The following is a 24429-nucleotide window of genomic DNA, read 5'->3' on the forward strand; positions in this document are numbered from 1 at the left end:
ACAGTGAGAATTACTGCTGGATAGTAACAGTGAGAGACGATAGTACAGAGAGAATTAGTGCTGGATAGTAACAGTGAGAGACGATAGTACAGAGAGAATTACTGCTGGATAGTAACAGTGAGAGATGATAGTACAGTGAGAATTACTGCTGGATAGTAACAGTGATAGATGATAGTACAGAGAGAATTACTGCTGGATAGTAACAGTGAGAGATGATAGTACAGTGAGAATTAGTGCTGGATAGTAACAGTGAGAGATGATAGTACAGTGAGGATTACTGCTGGATAGTAACAGTGAGAGATGATAGTACAGTGAGAATTACTGCTGGATAGTAACAGTGAGAGATGATAGTACAGTGAGAATTAGTGCTGGATAGTAACAGTGATAGATGATAGTACAGAGAGAATTACTGCTGGATAGTAACAGTGAGAGATGATAGTACAGAGAGAATTAGTGCTGGATAGTAACAGTGAGAGACGATAGTACAGTGAGAATTACTGCTGGATAGTAACAGTGAGAGACGATAGTACAGTGAGAATTACTGCTGGATAGTAACAGTGAGAGATGATAGTACAGAGAGAATTACTGCTGGATAGTAACAGTGAGAGATGATAGTACAGAGAGAATTACTGCTGGATAGTAACAGTGAGAGATGATAGTACAGTGAGAATTACTGCTGGATAGTAACAGTGAGAGATGATAGTACAGTGAGAATTACTGCTGGATAGTAACAGTGAGAGATGATAGTACAGTGAGAATTACTGCTGGATAGTAACAGTGATAGATGATAGTACAGAGAGAATTACTGCTGGATAGTAACAGTGAGAGACGATAGTACAGTGAGAATTACTGCTGGATAGTAACAGTGAGAGATGATAGTACAGTGAGGATTACTGCTGGATAGTAACAGTGAGAGATGATAGTACAGAGAGAGAATTACTGCTGGATAGTAACAGTGAGAGATGATAGTACAGTGAGAATTACTGCTGGATAGTAACAGTGAGAGATGATAGTACAGTGAGAATTACTGCTGGATAGTAACAGTGAGAGATGATAGTACAGTGAGAATTACTGCTGGATAGTAACAGTGAGAGACGATAGTACAGAGAGAATTACTGCTGGATAGTAACAGTGATAGATGATAGTACAGTGAGAATTACTGCTGGATAGTAACAGTGATAGATGATAGTACAGTGAGAATTACTGCTGGATAGTAACAGTGAGAGATGATAGTACAGAGAGAATTACTGCTGGATAGTAACAGTGAGAGATGATAGTATAGTGAGAATTACTGCTGGATAGTAACAGTGATAGACGATAGTACAGTGAGAATTACTGCTGGATAGTAACAGTGAGAGACGATAGTACAGAGAGAATTACTGCTGGATAGTAACAGTGAGAGATGATAGTACAGTGAGAATTACTGCTGGATAGTAACAGTGAGAGATGATAGTACAGTGAGAATTACTGCTGGATAGTAACAGTGAGAGATGATAGTACAGTGAGAATTACTGCTGGATAGTAACAGTGATAGACGATAGTACAGTGAGAATTACTGCTGGATAGTAACAGTGAGAGACGATAGTACAGAGAGAATTACTGCTGGATAGTAACAGTGAGAGACGATAGTACAGTGAGAATTACTGCTGGATAGTAACAGTGAGAGATGATAGTACAGTGAGAATTACTGCTGGATAGTAACAGTGAGAGATGATAGTACAGTGAGAATTACTGCTGGATAGTAACAGTGAGAGATGATAGTACAGTGAGAATTACTGCTGGATAGTAACAGTGAGAGATGATAGTACAGTGAGAATTACTGCTGGATAGTAACAGTGAGAGATGATAGTACAGAGAGAATTACTGCTGGATAGTAACAGTGAGAGATGATAGTACAGTGAGAATTACTGCTGGATAGTAACAGTGAGAGATGATAGTACAGAGAGAATTACTGCTGGATAGTAACAGTGAGAGATGATAGTACAGAGAGAATTACTGCTGGATAGTAACAGTGAGAGACGATAGTACAGAGAGAATTACTGCTGGATAGTAACAGTGAGAGATGATAGTACAGAGAGAATTACTGCTGGATAGTAACAGTGAGAGACGATAGTACAGTGAGAATTACTGCTGGATAGTAACAGTGAGAGACGATAGTACAGTGAGAATTACTGCTGGATAGTAACAGTGAGAGACGATAGTATAGAAATTACTGGAAATACTGTGGAAATTGGTGGCTTCTGTTTTTGCTCTTTTGTGTAATCAAATTTGTATTCATTTTTTTTTAATTGCCAGCTCCTCACCAAAGATGTGAAGCAGCGTTTGGGGTGTCACGAGGGGAGGGCGCTGGAGGTGAAGCGACACCCATTTTTCAGAGTTATAAACTTCAAGAGATTAGAAGCAGGAATCATGGATCCTCCATTTGTTCCTGATGTGAGTACTATTCGGATTGATATGAACAGTATGGTTAGTGTATCATGTATGTACTGTCCAACAACTCATGTACCACATATGTATTTACTCTCCATCAGCTTTATGTATTATATATGTTAAAGTATGTTGGATTATCATAGGACTGATGCTACCCAGCTTGTGGTGTGTTGGCAGGGATCCTCTCTTGCTCCGGCACTCTGCCCTTGTCAGCACTGTCGCTTCTTCCCTCCCTCACACTGCAGCAGAGAAGCACAGTAACCTTACCCTTTCCCAAACACAGACAAAATAGAGGCTAGAATGGATCACTTCAACTAAAGGACAGATGGCGTGCCTTTCTCATACCACATCATATACTGGGAGAGATGGCGTGCCTTTCTCATACCACATCATATACTGAGACAGATGGCGTGCCTTTCTCATACCACATCATATACTGAGACAGATGGCGTGCCTTTCTCATACCACATCATATACTGAGACAGATGGTGTGCCTTTCTCATACCACATCATATACTGAGACAGATGGCGTGCCTTTCTCATACCACATACTGAGACAGATGGCGTGCCTTTCTCATACCACATCATATACTGGGACAGATGGCGTGCCTTTCTCATACCACATCATATACTGAGACAGATGGCGTGCCTTTCTCATACCACATCATATACTGGGACAGATGGCGTGCCTTTCTCATACCACATCATATACTGAGACAGATGGCGTGCCTTTCTCATACCACATCATATACTGAGACAGATGGCGTGCCTTTCTCATACCACATCATATACTGAGACAGATGGCATGCCTTTCTCATACCACATCATATACTGAGACAGATGGCGTGCCTTTCTCATACCGCATCATATACTGGGACAGATGTCGTGCCTTTCTCATACCGCATCATATACTGAGACAGATGGCGTGCCTTTCTCATACCGCATCATATACTGGGAGAGATGGCGTGCCTTTCTCATACCGCATCATATACTGGGAGAGATGGCGTGCCTTTCTCATACCACATCATATACTGAGACAGATGGCGTGCCTTTCTCATACCACATCATATACTGAGACAGATGTCGTGCCTTTCTCATACCACATCATATACTGAGACAGATGGCGTGCCTTTCTCATACCACATCATATACTGAGACAGATGGCGTGCCTTTCTCATACCACATCATATACTGGGACAGATGGCGTGCCTTTCTCATACCACATCATATACTGAGACAGATGGCGTGCCTTTCTCATACCACATCATATACTGGGACAGATGGCGTGCCTTTCTCATACCACATCATATACTGAGACAGATGGCGTGCCTTTCTCATACCACATCATATACTGAGACAGATGGCGTGCCTTTCTCATACCACATCATATACTGAGACAGATGGCGTGCCTTTCTCATACCACATCATATACTGAGACAGATGGCGTGCCTTTCTCATACCGCATCATATACAGGGACAGATGTCGTGCCTTTCTCATACCGCATCATATACTGAGACAGATGGCATGCCTTTCTCATACCGCATCATATACTGGGACAGATGGCGTGCCTTTCTCATACCGCATCATATACTGAGACAGATGGCGTACCTTTCTCATACCGCATCATATACTGAAATGGTGGGGTGGCTTTCTCATACCGCATCATATACAGGGAGAGATGGCGTGCCTTTCTCATACCGCATCATATACTGAGACAGATGGCATGCCTTTCTAATACCGCATCATATACTGGGAGAGATGGCGTGCCTTTCTCATACCACATCATATACTGAGACAGATGGCGTGCCTTTCTCATACCACATCATATACTGAGACAGATGGCGTGCCTTTCTCATACCACATCATATACTGAGACAGATGGCGTGCCTTTCTCATACCACATCATATACTGAGACAGATGGCGTGCCTTTCTCATACCACATCATATACTGAGACAGATGGCGTGCCTTTCTCATACCACATCATATACTGGGACAGATGGCGTGCCTTTCTCATACCACATCATATACTGAGACAGATGGCGTGCCTTTCTCATACCACATCATATACTGGGACAGATGGCGTGCCTTTCTCATACCACATCATATACTGAGACAGATGGCGTGCCTTTCTCATACCACATCATATACTGAGACAGATGGCGTGCCTTTCTCATACCACATCATATACTGAGACAGATGGCGTGCCTTTCTCATACCACATCATATACTGAGACAGATGGCGTGCCTTTCTCATACCGCATCATATACTGGGACAGATGTCGTGCCTTTCTCATACCGCATCATATACTGAGACAGATGGCATGCCTTTCTCATACCGCATCTTATACTGGGACAGATGGCGTGCCTTTCTCATACCGCATCATATACTGAGACAGATGGCGTACCTTTCTCATACCGCATCATATACTGAAATGGTGGGGTGGCTTTCTCATACCGCATCATATACTGGGAGAGATGGCGTGCCTTTCTCATACCACATCATATACTGAGACAGATGGCGTACCTTTCTCATACCACATCATATAGTGAGACAGATGGCGTGCCTTTCTCATACCGCATCATATACTGGGACAGATGGCGTGCCTTTCTCATACCGCATCATATACTGAGACAGATGGCGTACCTTTCTCATACCGCATCATATACTGGGACAGATGGCGTGCCTTTCTCATACCGCATCATATATTGAGACAGATGGCATACCTTTCTCATACCGCATCATATTCTGGGACAGATGGCGTGCTTTTCTCATACCGCATCATATACTGGGACAGATGGCGTGCTTTTCTCATACCGCATCATATACTGAGACAGATGGCATACCTTTCTCATACCGCATCATATACTGGGACAGATGGCGTGCTTTTCTCATACCGTATCATATACTGGGACAGATGGCGTGCCTTTCTCATACCGCATCATATACTGAGACAGATGGCATACCTTTCTCATACCGCATCATATAGTGAGACAGATGGCGTGCCTTTCTCATACCGCATCATATACTGGGACAGATGGTGTGTCTTTCTCATACTACATCATATACTGGATTCACTAATGCAATATCACATATGCAGAGGTGATGCTCCCTACCAAATATTTCCTCACTGACTATATGGCAAATACAAAGCAACAAACTCTTCACAAATACATATTATGCACCAATAATTCTATAGTCCTGCTTAATATTTAAAATAATACTTTATTACGTAAGCAAGAAATTACACAGACAAATGGATTTTTATACTGTTCCTTTTAGTTGGTGGAGATGTAATAGAGCTAATAAATCACATTTAACCATTACAATCCAGGTTGTATTTGAGAACATTGTTGCAGAACTGTTCTATGTATACTAAATGCAGCAATGTCTCTCACCTGAAATAATGGTTATATTTCACCAATTAGCAGGATAGAGCTTCCCCTCTGGGAGATAGTACAGCATACACTGCATCGCTTCCGGGTTTATGTAATAGGGTGCGACTAGCAGCCGCTGCGGGAACTCCTGCTAGTTTTCCTGTATTTTTAAAGCAGCAATCATTTTAAAGGCAAAACCAAGCTGCAGCTGCAAGTCGCACCCTATTACATAAGCCCCTTAGTCTGTGTATATGGCACCACAAGTCTCAGCAAACTCTTTACAAAAGTTTGGCACTCTGGGCGCTGTATCTTTCTTGTGCTGTTTGCAGCGTTCCGTGCTCCTGGCTGTCTGCGCATCTCCTTCCTCTCTGTACGTCAGTCACATCCCCCCAGCTATCTCCTTCCTCTCTGTACGTCAGTCACATCCCCCCAGCTATCTCCTTCCTCTCTGTACGTCAGTCACATCCCCCCAGCCATCTCCTTCTTCTCTGTACGTCAGTCACAGCCCCCCAGCTATCTCCTTCCTCTCTGTACGTCAGTCACATCCCCCCAGCTATCTCCTTCCTCTCTGTACGTCAGTCACATCCCCCCAGCTATCTCCTTCCTCTCTGTACGTCAGTCACATCCCCCCAGCTATCTCCTTCCTTTCTGTACGTCAGTCACATCCCCCCAGCTATCTCCTTCCTCTCTGTACATCAGTCACATCCCCCCAGCTATCTCCTTCCTCTCTGTACGTCAGTCACATCCCCCCAGCTATCTCCTTCCTCTCTGTACGTCAGTCACATCCCCCCAGCTATCTCCTTCCTCTCTGTACGTCAGTCACAGCCCCCCAGCTATCTCCTTCCTCTCTGTACGTCAGTCACATCCCCCCAGCTATCACATCTCCCCAGCTATCTCCTTCCTCTCTGTACGTCAGTCACATCCCCCCAGCTATCTCCTTCCTCTCTGTACGTCAGTCACATCCCCCCAGCTATCTCCTTCCTCTCTGTACATCAGTCACATCCCCCCAGCTATCTCCTTCCTCTCTGTACGTCAGTCACATCCCCCCAGCTATCTCCTTCCTCTCTGTACGTCAGTCACATCCCCCCAGCTATCTCCTTCCTCTCTGTACGTCAGTCACATCCCCCCAGCTATCTCCTTCCTCTCTGTACGTCAGTCACATCCCCCCCGCTATCTCCTTCCTCTCTGTACATCAGTCACATCCCCCGCACTATCTCCTTCCTCTCTGTACGTCAGTCACATCCCCCCCAGCTATCTCCTTCCTCTCTGTACATCAGTCACATCCCCCCAGCTATCTCCTTCCTCTCTGTACGTCAGTCACATCCCCCCAGCTATCTCCTTCCTCTCTGTACGTCAGTCACATCCCCCCAGCTATCCCCCCCCTCTCTGTATGTCAGTCACATCCCCCCAGCTATCTCCTTCCTCTCTGTACGTCAGTCACATCCCCCCAGCTATCGCCTTCCTCTCTGTACGTCAGTCACATCCCCCTAGCTATCTCCTTCCTCTCTGTACGTCAGTCACATCCCCCCAGCTATCTCCTTCCTCTCTGTACGTCAGTCACATCCCCCCCGCTATCTCCTTCCTCTCTGTACATCAGTCACATCCCCCGCACTATCTCCTTCCTCTCTGTACGTCAGTCACATCCCCCCCAGCTATCTCCTTCCTCTCTGTACATCAGTCACATCCCCCCAGCTATCTCCTTCCTCTCTGTACATCAGTCACATCCCCCCAGCTATCTCCTTCCTCTCTGTACGTCAGTCACATCCCCCAGCTATCCCCCCCCTCTCTGTATGTCAGTCACATCCCCCCAGCTATCTCCTTCCTCTCTGTACGTCAGTCACATCCCCCCAGCTATCTCCTTCCTCTCTGTACGTCAGTCACATCCCCCCAGCTATCTCCTTCCTCTCTGTACCTCAGTCACATCCCCCCAGCTATCTCCTTCCTCTCTGTACGTCAGTCACATCTCCCCAGCTATCTCCTTCCTCTCTGTACGTCAGTCACATCCCCCCAGCTATCTCCTTCCTCTCTGTACATCAGTCACATCCCCCCAGCTATCTCCTTCCTCTCTGTACGTCAGTCACATCCCCCGCAGCTCTCTCCTTCTTCTCTGTACGTCAGTCACATCCCCCCCAGCTATCTCCTTCTTCTCTGTACGTCAGTCACATCCCCCCAGCTATCTCCTTCCTCTCTGTACGTCAGTCACATCCCCCCAGCCATCTCCTTCCTCTCTGTACGTCAGTCACAGCCCCCCAGCCATCTCCTTCCTCTCTGTACGTCAGTCACATCCCCCCAGCTATCTCCTTCCTCTCTGTACGTCAGTCACAGCCCCCCAGCTATCTCCTTCCTCTCTGTACGTCAGTCACAGCCCCCCAGCCATCTCCTTCATCTCTGTACGTCAGTCACATCCCCCCAGCCATCTCCTTCCTCTCTGTACATCAGTCACAGCCCCCCAGCTATCTCCTTCCTCTCTGTACGTCAGTCACAGCCCCCAGCTATCTCCTTCCTCTCTGTACATCAGTCACATCCCCCCAGCTATCTCCTTCCTCTCTGTACGTCAGTCACAGCCCCCCAGCTATCTCCTTCCTCTCTGTACGTCAGTCACATCCCCCCAGCCATCTCCTTCCTCTCTGTACGTCAGTCACAGCCCCCCAGCTATCTCCTTCCTCTCTGTACGTCAGTCACAGCCCCCCCTGCTCTCTCCTTCTTCTCTGTACATCAGTCACATCCCCCCCAGCTATCTCCTTCCTCTCTGTACGTCAGTCACAGCCCCCCCTGCTCTCTCCTTCTTCTCTGTACATCAGTCACATCCCCCCCAGCTATCTCCTTCCTCTCTGTACGTCAGTCACATCCCCCCAGCCATCTCCTTCTTCTCTGTACGTCAGTCACAGCCCCCCAGCTATCTCCTTCCTCTCTGTACGTCAGTCACAGCCCCCAGCTATCTCCTTCCTCTCTGTACATCAGTCACATCCCCCCAGCTCTCTCCTTCCTCTCTGTACGTCAGTCACATCCCCCCCAGCTCTCTCCTTCCTCTCTGTACGTCAGTCACAGCCCCCCAGCTATCTCCTTCCTCTCTGTACGTCAGTCACAGCCCCCCAGCTATCTCCTTCCTCTCTGTACGTCAGTCACAGCCCCCCAGCTATCTCCTTCCTCTCTGTACGTCAGTCACAGCCCCCCCTGCTCTCTCCTTCTTCTCTGTACATCAGTCACATCCCCCCCAGCTATCTCCTTCCTCTCTGCACGTCAGTCACATCCCCCCAGCCATCTCCTTCCTCTCTGTACGTCAGTCACAGCCCCCCAGCTATCTCCTTCCTCTCTGTACGTCAGTCACAGCCCCCCAGCCATCTCCTTCCTCTCTGTACATCAGTCACATCCCCCCAGCTATCTCCTTCCTCTCTGTACGTCAGTCACAGCCCCCCAGCTATCTCCTTCCTCTCTGTACGTCAGTCACAGCTCCCCAGCTATCTCCTTCCTCTCTGTATGTCAGTCACAGCCCCCAGCTATCTCCTTCCTCTCTGTACATCAGTCACATCCCCCCAGCTCTCTCCTTCCTCTCTGTACGTCAGTCACATCCCCCCCAGCTATATCCTTCCTCTCTGTACGTCAGTCGTCACATCCCCCCAGCCATCTCCTTTCTCTCTGTACGTCAGTCACATCCCCCAGCTATGAACAATCTCCTCCTATAGCCTCACACTGAGCTCACCCCCCTGAGGTTCCTCCCACTTCCTTTGCATTAGGGATGGGCAGAGCGATTCCCTACACTGAGTTGAGCCTCATGGCTCAACTCAGTGAAGTGTTTCGAGTCAGTGTCTCGAGACATGACTCTTTAGTTAGTGCAGTGCTGTAGCCAGCAGGGGAGCCAGCGACTCAGAGTGAGTCACTGACAGCACCGCCCCCCGCAGCCCAGCACTACAGCTCAGGGTCCTCACTGACTCTCCTGAGTCACTGCACTCCCCGAGTCCTAGCTGTAGCTGCACCACTCAGAGTGAGTCACTGACAGCTCCGCCCCCTACACTGCCGATCTGACTCAGTGCAGAAATATGATCAGGACGGATCAGCAGTGTAGGGGGCGGAGCTGTCACTCACTCTGACAGAGAGGCAAGGGGAGGTGACGGAGAGGCTGGGGGAGGTGACAGAGAGGCTAGGGGAGGTGACAGAGAGGCTGGGGGAGGTGACGGAGAGGCTGGGGGAGGTGACAGAGAGGCTAGAGGAGGTGACAGAGAGGCTAGGGGAGGTGACAGAGAGGCTGGGGGAGGTGACAGAGAGACTAGGGGAGGTGACGGAGAGGCTGGGGGAGGTGACAGAGAGGCTAGGGGAGGTGACAGAGAGGCTGGGGGAGGTGACAGGCTAGGGGAGGTGACAGAGAGACTAGGGGAGGTGACAGAGAGGCTAGAGAGGTGACAGAGAGGCTGGGGGAGGTGACGGAGAGGCTAGAGGAGGTGACAGAGACTAGGGGAGGTGACAGAGAGGCTAGGGGAGGTGACAGAGAGGCTAGGGGAGGTGACAGAGAGGCTGGGGGAGGTGACAGAGAGGCTAGAGGAGGTGACAGAGACTAGGGGAGGTGACAGAGAGGCTGGGGGAGGTGACGGAGAGACTAGGGGAGGTGACAGAGAGGCTAGGGGAGGTGACAGAGAGGCTAGGGGAGGTGACAGAGAGGCTAGGGGAGGTGACAGAGAGGCTGGGGGAGGTAACAGAGAGCCTAGGGGAGGTGACAGAGGGGCTAGGGGAGGTGACGGAGAGGCTGGGGGAGGTGACAGAGAGGCTGGGGGAGGTGACAGAGAGGTTAGGGGAGGTGACAGAGAGGCTAGGGGAGGTGACAAAGAATCTAGGGGAGGTGACAGAGAGGCTAGGGGAGGCGACAGAGAGGCTAGGGGAGGCGACAGAGAGGCTGGGGGAGGTGACAGAGAGGCTAGGGGAGGTGACAGAGAGGCTAGGGGAGGTGGCAGAGAGGCTAGGGGAGGTGACAGAGAGGCTAGGGGAGGTGAAAGAGAGGCTAGGGGAGGTGACAGAGAGGCTAGGGGAGGTGACAGAGAGGCTAGGGGAGGTGGCAGAGAGGCTAGGGGAGGTGACAGAGAGGCTAGGGGAGGTGGCAGAGAGGCTAGGGGAGGTGGCAGAGAGGCTAGGGGAGGTGGCAGAGAGGCTAGGGGAGGTGAAAGAGAGGCTAGGGGAGGTGACAGAGAGGCTAGGGGAGGTGGCAGAGAGGCTAGGGGAGGTGGCAGAGAGGCTAGGGGAGGTGGCAGAGAGGCTAGGGGAGGTGGCAGAGAGGCTAGGGGAGGTGACAGAGAGGCTAGAGAGGTTGGTGTCTCGACTCACCAAACACTGAGTGACTCGAATCATTCACTCATCTGAATGAATCGAGTCAGTGTGTTGAGACACTCACTCACTAGCCATCTCTACTTTGCATCCTGGGGGCTGTATGTCCAGACATGAGCAGCTGCCCCACAACACATGTGTGTATTGTCTAACCATCAATGTAACATGCATGTACAGTATCTATTCTCCATCCAACCATGTGACATGTACAACTGACCACCACCACCTACGTTTCATGTATGAACCCCCTCCCCCCCCCATTTCATACTTGCCGATCCCAGAGAGCTTGGAGAGGAGATGCAGGTGACCGTTTCTGTTGCGGGGGATGAGCTCCTCACATCATTAGGCCCTGTCCTGTCACTGTAAAATGCAGCAAAACGCTGGCCTGTGGGAAATGGGCAGGGCTAAAACTGCGCCATTCACGTCATTTTAGCCTCGTCTCCTTCATACAGACCTGCGATTCCTGGTATTATCTCCCCATTCTGCCCACGTCACTTAGAAGTGGGCATTATGCACGAGATCCGGCCACTCTTTCGGGGGTCCGGGAGACAACATGAAAAATTGTGAGTCTCTTGCACCTTCCCAGGAGAGAAGGTAAGTATGTCCCATGTATCATGTATGTAGGCCCTTATGTCTGGCCCCTACCATACAGTATCTGTAGCGCTGTCTAGCAGGCAGCCCCTATCCATCTGTGCACGTTGTGTATATACTGTATCTGTAGCGCTGTCTAGCAGGCAGCCCCTATCTCTCTGTGCACATTGTGTATATACTGTGTCTGTAGTGCTGTCTAGCAGGCAGCCCCTATCGCTCTGTGCACGTTGTGTATATACTGTATCTGTAGCGATGTCTAGCAGGCAGCCCCTATCCCTCTGTGCACATTGTGTATATACTGTATCTGTAGTGCTGTCTAGCAGGCAGCCCCTATCCCTCTGTGCACATTGTGTATATACTGTATCTGTAGTGCTGTCTAGCAGGCAGCCCCATCACATTGTGTATATACTGTATCTGTAGTGCTGTCTAGCAGGCAGCCCCTATCCCTCTGTGCACCTTGTGTATATACTGTATCTGTAGTGCTGTCTAGCAGGCAGCCCCAGTCCCTCTGTGCACGTTGTTTATATGCAGTATCTGTTGCACTGTCTAGCAGGCAGCCCCTGTCCCTCTGTGCACATTGTGTATATACTGTGTCTGTAGTGCTGTCTAGCAGGCAGCCCCTATCGCTCTGTGCACATTGTGTATATACTGTGTCTGTAGTGCTGTCTAGCAGGCAGCCCCTGTTCCTCTGTGCACATTGTGTATATACTGTATCTGTAGTGCTGTCTAGCAGGCAGCCCCATCACATTGTGTATATACTGTATCTGTAGTGCTGTCTAGCAGGCAGCCCCTGTCCCTCTGTGCATGTTGTGTATATACAGTATCTGTAGCGCTGTCTAGCAGGCAGCCCCTATCCCTCTGTGCATGTTGCGTATATACTGTATCTGTAGTGCTGTCTAGCAGGCAGCCCCTGTCCCTCTGTGCATTATTGTGTATATACTGTATCTGTAGTGCTGTCTAGCAGGCAGCCCCTGTCCCTCTGTGCATTATTGTGTATATACTGTATCTGTAGTGCTGTCTAGCAGGCAGCCCCATCACATTGTGTATATACTGTATCTGTAGTGCTGTCTAGCAGGCAGCCCCATCACATTGTGTATATACTGTATCTGTAGTGCTGTCTAGCAGGCAGCCCCTGTCCCTCTGTGCACGTTGTGTATATACAGTATCTGTAGCGCTGTCTAGCAGGCAGCCCCTATCCCTCTGTGCATGTTGCGTATATACTGTATCTGTAGTGCTGTCTAGCAGGCAGCCCCTGTCCCTCTGTGCATTATTGTGTATATACTGTATCTGTAGTGCTGTCTAGCAGGCAGCCCCTGTCCCTCTGTGCACATTGTGTATATACTGTATCTGTAGTGCTGTCTAGCAGGCAGCCCCATCACATTGTGTATATACTGTATCTGTAGTGCTGTCTAGCAGGCAGCCCCTATCCCTCTGTGCATGTTGTGTATATACATTATCTGTAGTGCTGTCTAGCAGGCAGCCCCTATCGCTCTGTGCACGTTGTGTATATACAGTATCTGTAGTGCTGTCTAGCAGGCAGCCCCTATCCCTCTGTGCATGTTGTGTATATACATTATCTGTAGTGCTGTCTAGCAGGCAGCCCCTATCGCTCTGTGCACGTTGTGTATATACAGTATCTGTAGTGCTGTCTAGCAGGCAGCCCCTATCGCTCTGTGCACGTTGTGTATATACAGTATCTGTAGTGCTGTCTAGCAGGCAGCCCCTATCCCTCTGTGCACATTGTGTATATACTGTGTCTGTAGTGCTGTCTAGCAGGCAGCCCCTATCCCTCTGTGCACGTTGTGTATATACAGTATCTGTAGTGCTGTCTAGCAGGCAGCCCCTATCGCTCTGTGCACGTTGTGTATATACAGTATCTGTAGTGCTGTCTAGCAGGCAGCCCCTATCGCTCTGTGCACGTTGTGTATATACAGTATCTGTAGTGCTGTCTAGCAGGCAGCCCCTATCCCTCTGTGCACGTTGTGTATATACAGTATCTGTAGCGCTGTCTAGCAGGCAGCCCCTATCCCTCTGTGCAAGTTGTGTATATACTGTATCTGTAGTGCTGTCTAGCAGGCAGCCCCTATCCCTCTGTGCACGTTGTGGATATACTGTATCTGTAGCGCTGTCTAGCAGGCAGCCCCTATCCCTCTGTGCACGTTGTGTATATACAGTATCTGTAGCGCTGTCTAGCAGGCAGCCCCTATCCCTCTGTGCACATTGTGTATATACTGTATCTGTAGCGCTATCTAGCAGGCAGCCCCTATCCCTCTGTGCAAGTTGTGTATATACTGTATCTGTAGTGCTGTCTAGCAGGCAGCCCCTATCCCTCTGTGCACGTTGTGTATATACAGTATCTGTAGCGCTGTCTAGCAGGCAGCCCCTGTCCCTCTGTGCATGTTGCGTATATACTGTATCTGTAGTGCTGTCTAGCAGGCAGCCCCTGTCCCTCTGTGCCTCTGTGCATGTTGTGTATATACTGTATCTGTAGTGCTGTCTAGCAGGCAGCCCCTGTCCCTCTGTGCACATTGTGTATATACTGTATCTGTAGTGCTGTCTAGCAGGCAGCCCCTATCCCTCTGTGCACGTTGTGTATATACTGTGTCTGTAGTGCTGTCTAGCAGGCAGCCCCTGTTCCTCTGTGCACTAATTGCACCATCTAATCCTTATCCCCCAATTTATCATGAATGCAGAGGAAGGTGCCACAGTGGGCCTGACGCAGAGCTGCACGCTATGTTGCTGCCGCACACAAGTGGACAGCGTCTTCAGTCTGCTCACCCTACCTAGTCGCACTGCGCTACGTTCCGATGTTTACAGCCAGAGCCGCAGAGAGAGGCGATTTCAGTTAGCGTTTCTGGGTGGTAGCAGGAAGGCGGCTAGTCGGGTGCAGGCGTGTTGCGGTCAGAGACTGCGGCTTTTGCTGTAGTTGCACGGTCACTGGCAGCCATGTTCAGACAAAGATTCTGCGCCTCCACAGGGCTGGTGTAAGCTCAGATGCTGCAACCAATGTAGTTGATGGTGAGTCTTAATATGCACAGCGGCGGATTAGTACCGCAGCCGGTGACCGTCTCTGTACAGTTTCCTTCAGTCTCAGCATTAGCATAGAGACGCCATTGTGCCGGCAATAGTGCGCACCTGTGTATCGGGCGCATTGTGTCACTGACAGCGGCGTTTGTAATGGGTGCAGGGTCTGCAGCGCAGGGGGCTCACACCGCACACTCTGCCTTTCCATAGTCCCACTGTGGTCAGCACTGCGCAATTTACATGTGATCTGCGCAGTAGAAGAATCACAGGGAAAATGGCTACCGCACCATGTTCCCGCAGACCTGCGCAAGCGCAGTAGACACTGGTGCATCGACATAGTCTTATGCTGCTGGCTAATAGCGGAAGGGGCCCGGGCGGAGGCTGCACACGGGCCCCTTCCTCATTTAAGGCCTGATTCAGAACATGGCCACCGGTGTCAGTCTGACACTGCCCGCCAATCGCCCACGTCTGGCCAGCCCCCCGTCACCAGTGATTGATGGTTTATCGCTTAGACCTGTCTCTGCGCAGAGAGAGGATCTTACTGTCCCGGAAGCTCACAGCGTTATAATTATTATCATCTTATATAGGGGGCTTTCTGCATATGAGCTTACAATCTATAGTGGATATGGGTGGACACAATGCGGGCAGGGACGGCAGGGTAAGGGGGACGGGTAGTAAGCTTCTGTAGGATTTAAACGTGAGTATTACGGGCACATGTGGAGGCCGGGAGGCAGGATGAAGTCATCTGAATGATACATTATATAAATACGCTGCTGAGGGGTAATACTTGGTGTATCTAAATTGCTTTCATTCCTGTATAAATCAGTAAATATAGAAACAAATATATCTGTGAAATTACCATTTTATTTGTGTATTATTATTTTATTGACTCCTAATCTTACATTTGTGAATAACAATCTCCAGCCTCGAGCCGTGTACTGTAAAGACGTCCTGGATATAGAACAGTTCTCCACAGTAAAGGGGGTCAACTTGGACCAAACAGACGATGACTTCTACACAAAGTTCTCTACTGGTTCTGTGTCCATCCCCTGGCAGACCGAGGTGAGAGTCCTAACGTGTCCAAATATTATAATATATTATAGGACACGGAAAGTCATATACAGCACAACAGTATGATCACCAATGTACAACAGTGTGCTTACAGTTCATATGTACTCTACCCTATGTACAGTACTCTACAATACCATCTACAACATACAACATAACATTATACTGTAGTGACAGGTGCTCTACCCTATGTACTGTACTTCTGTAATTGACAGACACCGTCTACAACATACAATAACATTATACTGTAGTTACAGGTGTTCTACCCTATGTACAGTACTCCTGTAATTCACAGACACCATCCACAACATACAATAACATTATACTGTAGTTACAGGTGCTCTATCCTATGTACAGTACTCCTGTAATTCACAAACCATCTACAATATAACATTATACTGTAGTTACAGGTGCTCTACCCTATGTACTGTACTTCTGTAATTCACAAACACCATCTACAATATAACATTATACTGTAGTTACAGGTGTTCTACCCTATGTACAGTACTCCTGTAATTCACAGACACCATCCACAACATACAATAACATTATACTGTAGTTACAGGTGCTCTATCCTATGTACAGTACTCCTGTAATTCACAAACCATCTACAATATAACATTATACTGTAGTTACAGGTGCTCTACCCTATGTACTGTACTTCTGTAATTCACAAACACCATCTACAATATAACATTATACTGTAGTTACAGGTGCTCTACCCTATGTACAGTACTCCTGTAATTCACAAACCATCTACAATATAACATTATACTGTAGTTACAGGTGCTCTACCCTATGTACTGTACTTCTGTAATTCACAAACACCATCTACAATATAACATTATACTGTAGTTACAGGTGCTCTACCCTATGTACAGTACTCCTGTAATTCACAAACCATCTACAATATAACATTATACTGTAGTTACAGGTGCTCTACCCTATGTACTGTACTTCTGTAATTCACAAACCATCTACAATATAACATTATACTGTAGTTACAGGTGCTCTATCCTATGTACAATACTCCTGTAATTCACAGACACCATCTACAATATAACATTATACTGTAGTTACAGGTGCTCTACCCTATGTACAGTACTCCTGTAATTCACAGATACCATCTACAACATAACATTATACTGTAGTTACAGGTGCTCTACCCTATGTACAGTACTCCTGTAATTCACACACCATCCACAATATAACATTATACTGTAGTTACAGGTGCTCTACCCTATGTACTGTACTTCTGTAATTCACAAACCATCTACAATATAACATTATACTGTAGTTACAGGTGCTCTAAACTATGTACTGTACTTCTGTAATTCACAAACCATCTACAATATAACATTATACTGTAGTTACAGGTGCTCTACCCTATGTACAATACTCCTGTAATTCACAAACACCATCTACAATATAACATTATACTGTAGTTACAGGTGCTCTACCCTATGTACTGTACTTCTGTAATTCACAAACCATCTACAATATAGCATTATACTGTAGTTACAGGTGCTCTACCCTATGTACTGTACTTCTGTAATTCACAAACCATCTACAATATAACATTATACTGTAGTTACAGGTGCTCTACCCTATGTAATGTACTTCTGTAATTCACAGACACCATCCACAATATAACATTATACTGTAGTTACAGGTGCTCTATCCTATGTACAATACTCCTGTAATTCACAAACCATCTACAATATAACATTATACTGTAGTTACAGGTGCTCTACCCTATGTAATGTACTTCTGTAATTCACAAACCATCTACAATATAACATTATACTGTAGTTACAGGTGCTCTATCCTATGTACAATACTCCTGTAATTCACAAACCATCTACAATATAACATTATACTGTAGTTACAGGTGCTCTACCCTATGTACAGTACTTCTGTAATTGACAGACACCGTCTACAACATACAATAACATTATACTGTAGTTACAGGTGTTCTACCCTATGTACAGTACTCCTGTAATTCACAGACACCATCCACAACATACAATAACATTATACTGTAGTTACAGGTGCTCTATCCTATGTACAGTACTCCTGTAATTCACAAACCATCTACAATATAACATTATACTGTAGTTACAGGTGCTCTACCCTATGTACTGTACTTCTGTAATTCACAAACACCATCTACAATATAACATTATACTGTAGTTACAGGTGCTCTACCCTATGTACAGTACTCCTGTAATTCACAAACCATCTACAATATAACATTATACTGTAGTTACAGGTGCTCTACCCTATGTACTGTACTTCTGTAATTCACAAACACCATCTACAATATAACATTATACTGTAGTTACAGGTGCTCTACCCTATGTACAGTACTCCTGTAATTCACAAACCATCTACAATATAACATTATACTGTAGTTACAGGTGCTCTACCCTATGTACTGTACTTCTGTAATTCACAAACCATCTACAATATAACATTATACTGTAGTTACAGGTGCTCTACCCTATGTACAGTACTCCTGTAATTCACAGATACCATCTACAACATACAACATAACATTATACTGTAGTGACAGGTGCTCTACCCTATGTACAGTACTTCTGTAATTGACAGACACCGTCTACAACATACAATAACATTATACTGTAGTTACAGGTGTTCTACCCTATGTACAGTACTCCTGTAATTCACAGACACCATCCACAACATACAATAACATTATACTGTAGTTACAGGTGCTCTATCCTATGTACAGTACTCCTGTAATTCACAAACCATCTACAATATAACATTATACTGTAGTTACAGGTGCTCTACCCTATGTACTGTACTTCTGTAATTCACAAACACCATCTACAATATAACATTATACTGTAGTTACAGGTGCTCTACCCTATGTACAGTACTCCTGTAATTCACAAACCATCTACAATATAACATTATACTGTAGTTACAGGTGCTCTACCCTATGTACTGTACTTCTGTAATTCACAAACACCATCTACAATATAACATTATACTGTAGTTACAGGTGCTCTACCCTATGTACAGTACTCCTGTAATTCACAAACCATCTACAATATAACATTATACTGTAGTTACAGGTGCTCTACCCTATGTACTGTACTTCTGTAATTCACAAACCATCTACAATATAACATTATACTGTAGTTACAGGTGCTCTATCCTATGTACAATACTCCTGTAATTCACACACCATCTACAATATAACATTATACTGTAGTTACAGGTGCTCTACCCTATGTACAGTACTCCTGTAATTCACAGATACCATCTACAACATAACATTATACTGTAGTTACAGGTGCTCTACCCTATTTACAGTACTCCTGTAATTCACACACCATCCACAATATAACATTATACTGTAGTTACAGGTGCTCTAAACTATGTACTGTACTTCTGTAATTCACAAACCATCTACAATATAACATTATACTGTAGTTACAGGTGCTCTACCCTATGTACAATACTCCTGTAATTCACAAACACCATCTACAATATAACATTATACTGTAGTTACAGGTGCTCTACCCTATGTACTGTACTTCTGTAATTCACAAACCATCTACAATATAGCATTATACTGTAGTTACAGGTGCTCTACCCTATGTACTGTACTTCTGTAATTCACAAACCATCTACAATATAACATTATACTGTAGTTACAGGTGCTCTACCCTATGTAATGTACTTCTGTAATTCACAAACCATCTACAATATAACATTATACTGTAGTTACAGGTGCTCTATCCTATGTACAATACTCCTGTAATTCACAAACCATCTACAATATAGCATTATACTGTAGTTACAGGTGCTCTACCCTATGTACTGTACTTCTGTAATTCACAAACCATCTACAATATAGCATTATACTGTAGTTACAGGTGCTCTACCCTATGTACAATACTCCTGTAATTCACATACACCATCCACAACATACAACATAACATTATACTGTAGTCACAGGTGCTCTACCCGCAGCAGCATACGCTATGGCGCGCACTGCGATCGCACCATGCAATCCTATGGATTCGCGGGTACGAATGGAGTGCTCATTCCTGCTCGAGAGTGCACTGCGGTTGGTGTACGCAGCAAAGATGCAAGAGGACATATCTATACAGTACTCCTGTAAATCACTTTGTACCTCCATTTTACCAGCACTAATCATCGTTGAATCCACCAGGTTCCTCTCCCTGTCCCTAGTACATGTCAGCGCATTCTCGCTATGGATTCTGCTGGTTCTCCATCCTCCAGGGATCTGCTGTTGAGGAGCAATCGGGTGGATCAGGTTTAGTTGATGAATACCAATATGGTCTCTCTCATCATCTGGATACCCTTACTGTGCGCCGATTCCACCCCATACGGCTCCAGCTTTCAGAACAGTTTGCCTGTTCAATCTCCGCTCCCAATTCCTCATCCACCCAAGTATAATGGGCTTGTCGGGGATTCAGTGTGCCATTAACTTTCAGTTACAGGTGCAAATGTGACGTCCGTGACTTCTCTTTTGTCTGGACAAGCCGTAGTGTGGTTCTCACCTATGTGATATTTTCAGACATATTCTAGAAAGTGAGTCAGTGCGAGCATTCAGCATTCTACAGCTCCCACAGGAGTTATCTGACAGGACGAGAGACACATGAACACTATGGGAGTTTACATGCACTTTGGATGATCTTATCACCAGGTTCAAAAAAGGTGGATATTTATTTTAGGGAGCTGGTTCAAAAGAAGGATCCTACTCATCAAGCACCCATGGGTCTGGCACCCCACTTTCAGGTGCTTATATTGTCTCCTGAAGCGACCGATTAGTTTGGATGTTTCTATCTCCTGAGTAATAAAGGAGCTGGATTAGGGATATCTTGTGTCTTTATTACACCGCACCTGATCATCTATTTGGAGCATGACCAGGAGGTTGGGAAATTGACTGAACCAGCTGGTGTCGAAGAGTCCATGCTGGGTTCTTCAGACCACTTTCCTTTTACTAAGCTCATCTCGAATTTCCTTGTCGGTATATACATGCAGGGGTTTTTCTCAGGTCTCCTTGCGATTGTTAGTGCTTTATCTGTGGTTCCTTAATGTGGAACAACCACTTTGTATTGCAGTATTAAAGGTAGTAAAATTCCAGAAGGCCATTCCTCTTGCCAGTTGGAGCTACACAAAGAATATATTTAGTTTCTCATTATCCCTCCAGTTCTTGATTCACATTCCACAGAGGTTACAGCTTGGAGCCCAGTCTGTCAGCATCATTGACTCCAAATGTTCTACAGAATGTCTTCTATAACCCACCCACCTTAACACACCCACGCTTCTTCTACTCAGATGTCTACAGTAACCAAAAAGCTGAGGAATGTCCTGCCCACAGGGGATAGGGTTGTTTGACTGAACTTCAACCTGGGAAGAGTGCAAATGTATATCCACTATCTCTACGCGAGACCCAAGCAATGGCCAGTTCTGCCCACGGAAATGTGCTCAAAGTTTCATTAGAAGATCTTAATCACTTGGAGACTTTGGTTTCTCTTTATATATTAAGAACAAGCATCCCATACTATTGATCTCAGAACTCTTTGATCATATTAAAGGAACCACCATCTTTTCCATACTAGATCTCAGGAGATGCTTGCAATCTCGTACACCTCAAAGAAGGGGATGAGTGGAAAATAGTGTCCAACACCAGGCAGGGGCCTTATTAGTATCTAGTAGATGAAGGAGGTGAACCACGCTCACTGATTTGGTTGTTGGGTATGGGGAGAGAGGGGTGAGGGTGGGGGAAGGGGGGGTGTATGGAGGGAGAGGGATAGGGAAGGGGATGTGCGTGTGTCCAGATGGGGGGGGGGTTGGGGGAGGGTAAGTGCTGCGCCTGTGGTAGGAGTACCTGATCCTACCTGGATAGCAGACAAGTAATAGGGGGGTAAGGCGCGCTCTTCTGTGGGAAGTGGGAGTATGTGCTGCGTGTGGGTGTGTACGAGATGTCTAAAAGAGAGACTGAGTCGGTAATGTTGGGTCAAAGGCTTTATTTGAGTAGGCACAGTGCTGCTTGAAAAACAAATGACCCTGGGGTGTAAGGGGGTGTAGATAGATGCGTGCACGGGGGGGGACCTTTGGTCAACAGTCTTATCGCCCGGCAATGTGGTAGTGGAGGGTGTGGTGGCGGCGTCCCGCACAATGTGCAACTTACCTACCGGTAGGTGCCTTGGTAGACGTTGCGATATGGAGATGGTGATCGGCAGTCTCTGGTTGTTGTGCAGCGTTGTGGCTGTAGACTGTTCTTTCTGTACTATATCTCTTGGAGCGGTTGTACCACGTGCTGATGGTGATGGTGGTGGCGTTCTTGATGGCAGACTGGAGATGTCTGCGTCAGCTCGGTGTCTGTACCCGGTATGGGTGGGCAGACTGTGACGGGCTGGCGGCACCTGGGATCGGTATGCATGCTTGTGCCGAAGTGTAGGTTCCGCGTGTACCAGCGGGACGGCCGGGGGTGGGAGTTTGGTGTAGGTGCTGCTGGAAGCCGGGTGTGCCTGTGCCCGGGTAGAGGGCGGGTAACGGCGGGGTAGCGGCTCCGAGGTGCGGGAGGCGCGCTGCTGGCCGGACCATGTGACGCGTGTGCCGGCGGGGCAGACCAGTGTTGAGTCTGGCGGCTGCTCGCGGCTCCTGACAATGAGGTCACTGGGTTACCGCCGGAAGTGGTGTGTGCACAAGGCGGGGGTGCCGCTCGCCGAAGGTGCTGGCGGCTCCTTGTGACGCACCACCCTGCGTTCAGCTGGGGGAATTGTTTAGCTGAGCAGAGTGCGGACTTAGATGAGTAGACGGTGGTAGGTGTGGATTCACCAACGCGTTTCGGCGGGTTGCCTTATTCATGGAGGTATCTAGTAATGCCCTTTCGGTCCTGTAACAGCCCCACTCTCTTCGAGAGTTTGGTTAAATAAATCTTTTGGGATGTCCTGTACCTATTTGTCAACAAGGACAGGGAGAGTCATAGAGAGCATGTCAAGCCGATCCTACGTGGTCTCAGAAGTCACTGTGTGTATGGTAATTAGGGTCTTTATGAGCAAGGCTGGCTTTATTACTTGGCTATGTCGTTAATTTCTGTACTCGGTCATCAATTTCTTACAAGGAAAAAGCAGAGAGGACCCTCAGCCTACTGGCTCATACTGTACATACTGGACTCATACTGTATCCAGCCAGTACTTTTTGGGATTCACCAAATAGGCACCATCAACAATGTACAACACAACTATATAATAATCGCCAACATCTTCACTATCATACAACATACCAGACACATCTTCAAAGTACAATATAAACATGTGATATTAATTATTATTAGCCATGTGTAGTCACAGACACCTGCCAATACCGTACAGTGCCACAGACACCTGCCAGTACCGTACAATGCCACAGGCACCTGCCAGTACCGTACAATGGGACAGGCACCTGCCAGTACCGTACAGTGCCACAGACACTTGCCAGTACCGTACAATGGGACAGACACCTGCCAGTATCGTACAGTGCCACAGACACCTGCCAGTACGGTACAATGCTACAGGCAACTGTCTCTAATGGAGATAATAAAGAAATCCATTAAACTCTTGTATTATTTGCTAAATTATATTTTGCTTTTACAGGGGCTTGCAAAAGTATTCAATCCCCTAAAAAAAGTCAACAGACACTTACACAGATTATTCCAGACAGTATTTTTTATTGCAAAGCAGCAGCTCTTCAAGTAAATTATCAATCCTAGAATTTATTTGTCTGTAGATTTTTATTTTCAGTTTTTTTTCTGTTTAAATACAAAATTAAAAATGAAAACCCCTGAAGAATAGCAGATGGTAGAACTACCTCTTACCACAGCAGACTTATACCTCTTTTCCACCCAAAACCCAGGTCCGACCTGGGTTTTTGGACATGGTTCCAACCCTGGTCAGACCCATTTACACTGCACCTTTGATCTGGGTTACTCCCAGGTCAGCCCTGTTCACACTGAACTCAGGTCTGCCCTGCTAAACCTGTGAGGTCATAAAAAGTGGGAGGTGACTGCTCCACAACCACCAATCCGCTCATTTTAGGCATGATCCAGATCAGATAACCTGGGTTGCACCGTTTACACTGCACCATTACCTGGGTCCATCCTGGTAGCTACCTGGGTTGGATTGCAGGGTCACTTGACCCAGGTTATTTTTCAGGGACCCTTTTACACTGAGCTGCAACCCGGGTAGACTAAGCAAAAACCCAGGTTTTTGCTCTGGTGTAAAATGGGTATTATACAGTAAGTGTCCATCAGGTTTGCACAGGGTTTGAAAGTGACTTTTGCCCATTAACCCTTGTAGATTTGCTCCAGGTTGCTCAGGTTGGTTGAATGACGCTTGAAGGCTGTAATTGTCATCCAGTGTCACATATGCACTATTGGACGGAGATCTGGACGGTCACTTGGCCATTGTAAAACATTTACCTTTTTGTTGCACAGCCATGACGGTGTTGCTTGACCTTTTTCTTTTAATGGTCCTCAAAGCTCCACAACAGTTCAAGTTTTACAGATATCCATGGTTGAGCACAGGTGTTTAGATCAAATTGACTGAGGTACTTATTAAGTCAACTGTTGTCAAGCAT

General features: G+C 46.8%; 1 protein-coding gene across 3 annotated transcripts in view; it reads left to right on the forward strand.

Moving 5' to 3' along the window:
- GRK5 (G protein-coupled receptor kinase 5) overlaps positions 1 to 24429 on the forward strand; it is a 534562-nt gene that overhangs the window by 505464 nt on the left and 4669 nt on the right. For all 3 annotated transcript variants that reach the window (XM_088466452.1, XM_088466450.1, XM_088466453.1), the window contains 2 exons: positions 2296 to 2433; positions 15658 to 15795. In XM_088466452.1, the coding sequence (XP_088322578.1) occupies positions 2296 to 2433; positions 15658 to 15795 (276 nt within the window). The remainder of the gene's footprint in view (positions 1 to 2295; positions 2434 to 15657; positions 15796 to 24429) is intronic.

This window comes from Taudactylus pleione, unplaced genomic scaffold, assembly GCF_031769625.1.
Source record: "Taudactylus pleione unplaced genomic scaffold, aTauple2 ptg003137l, whole genome shotgun sequence".
Classification (NCBI taxonomy): Eukaryota; Metazoa; Chordata; class Amphibia; order Anura; family Myobatrachidae; genus Taudactylus; species Taudactylus pleione.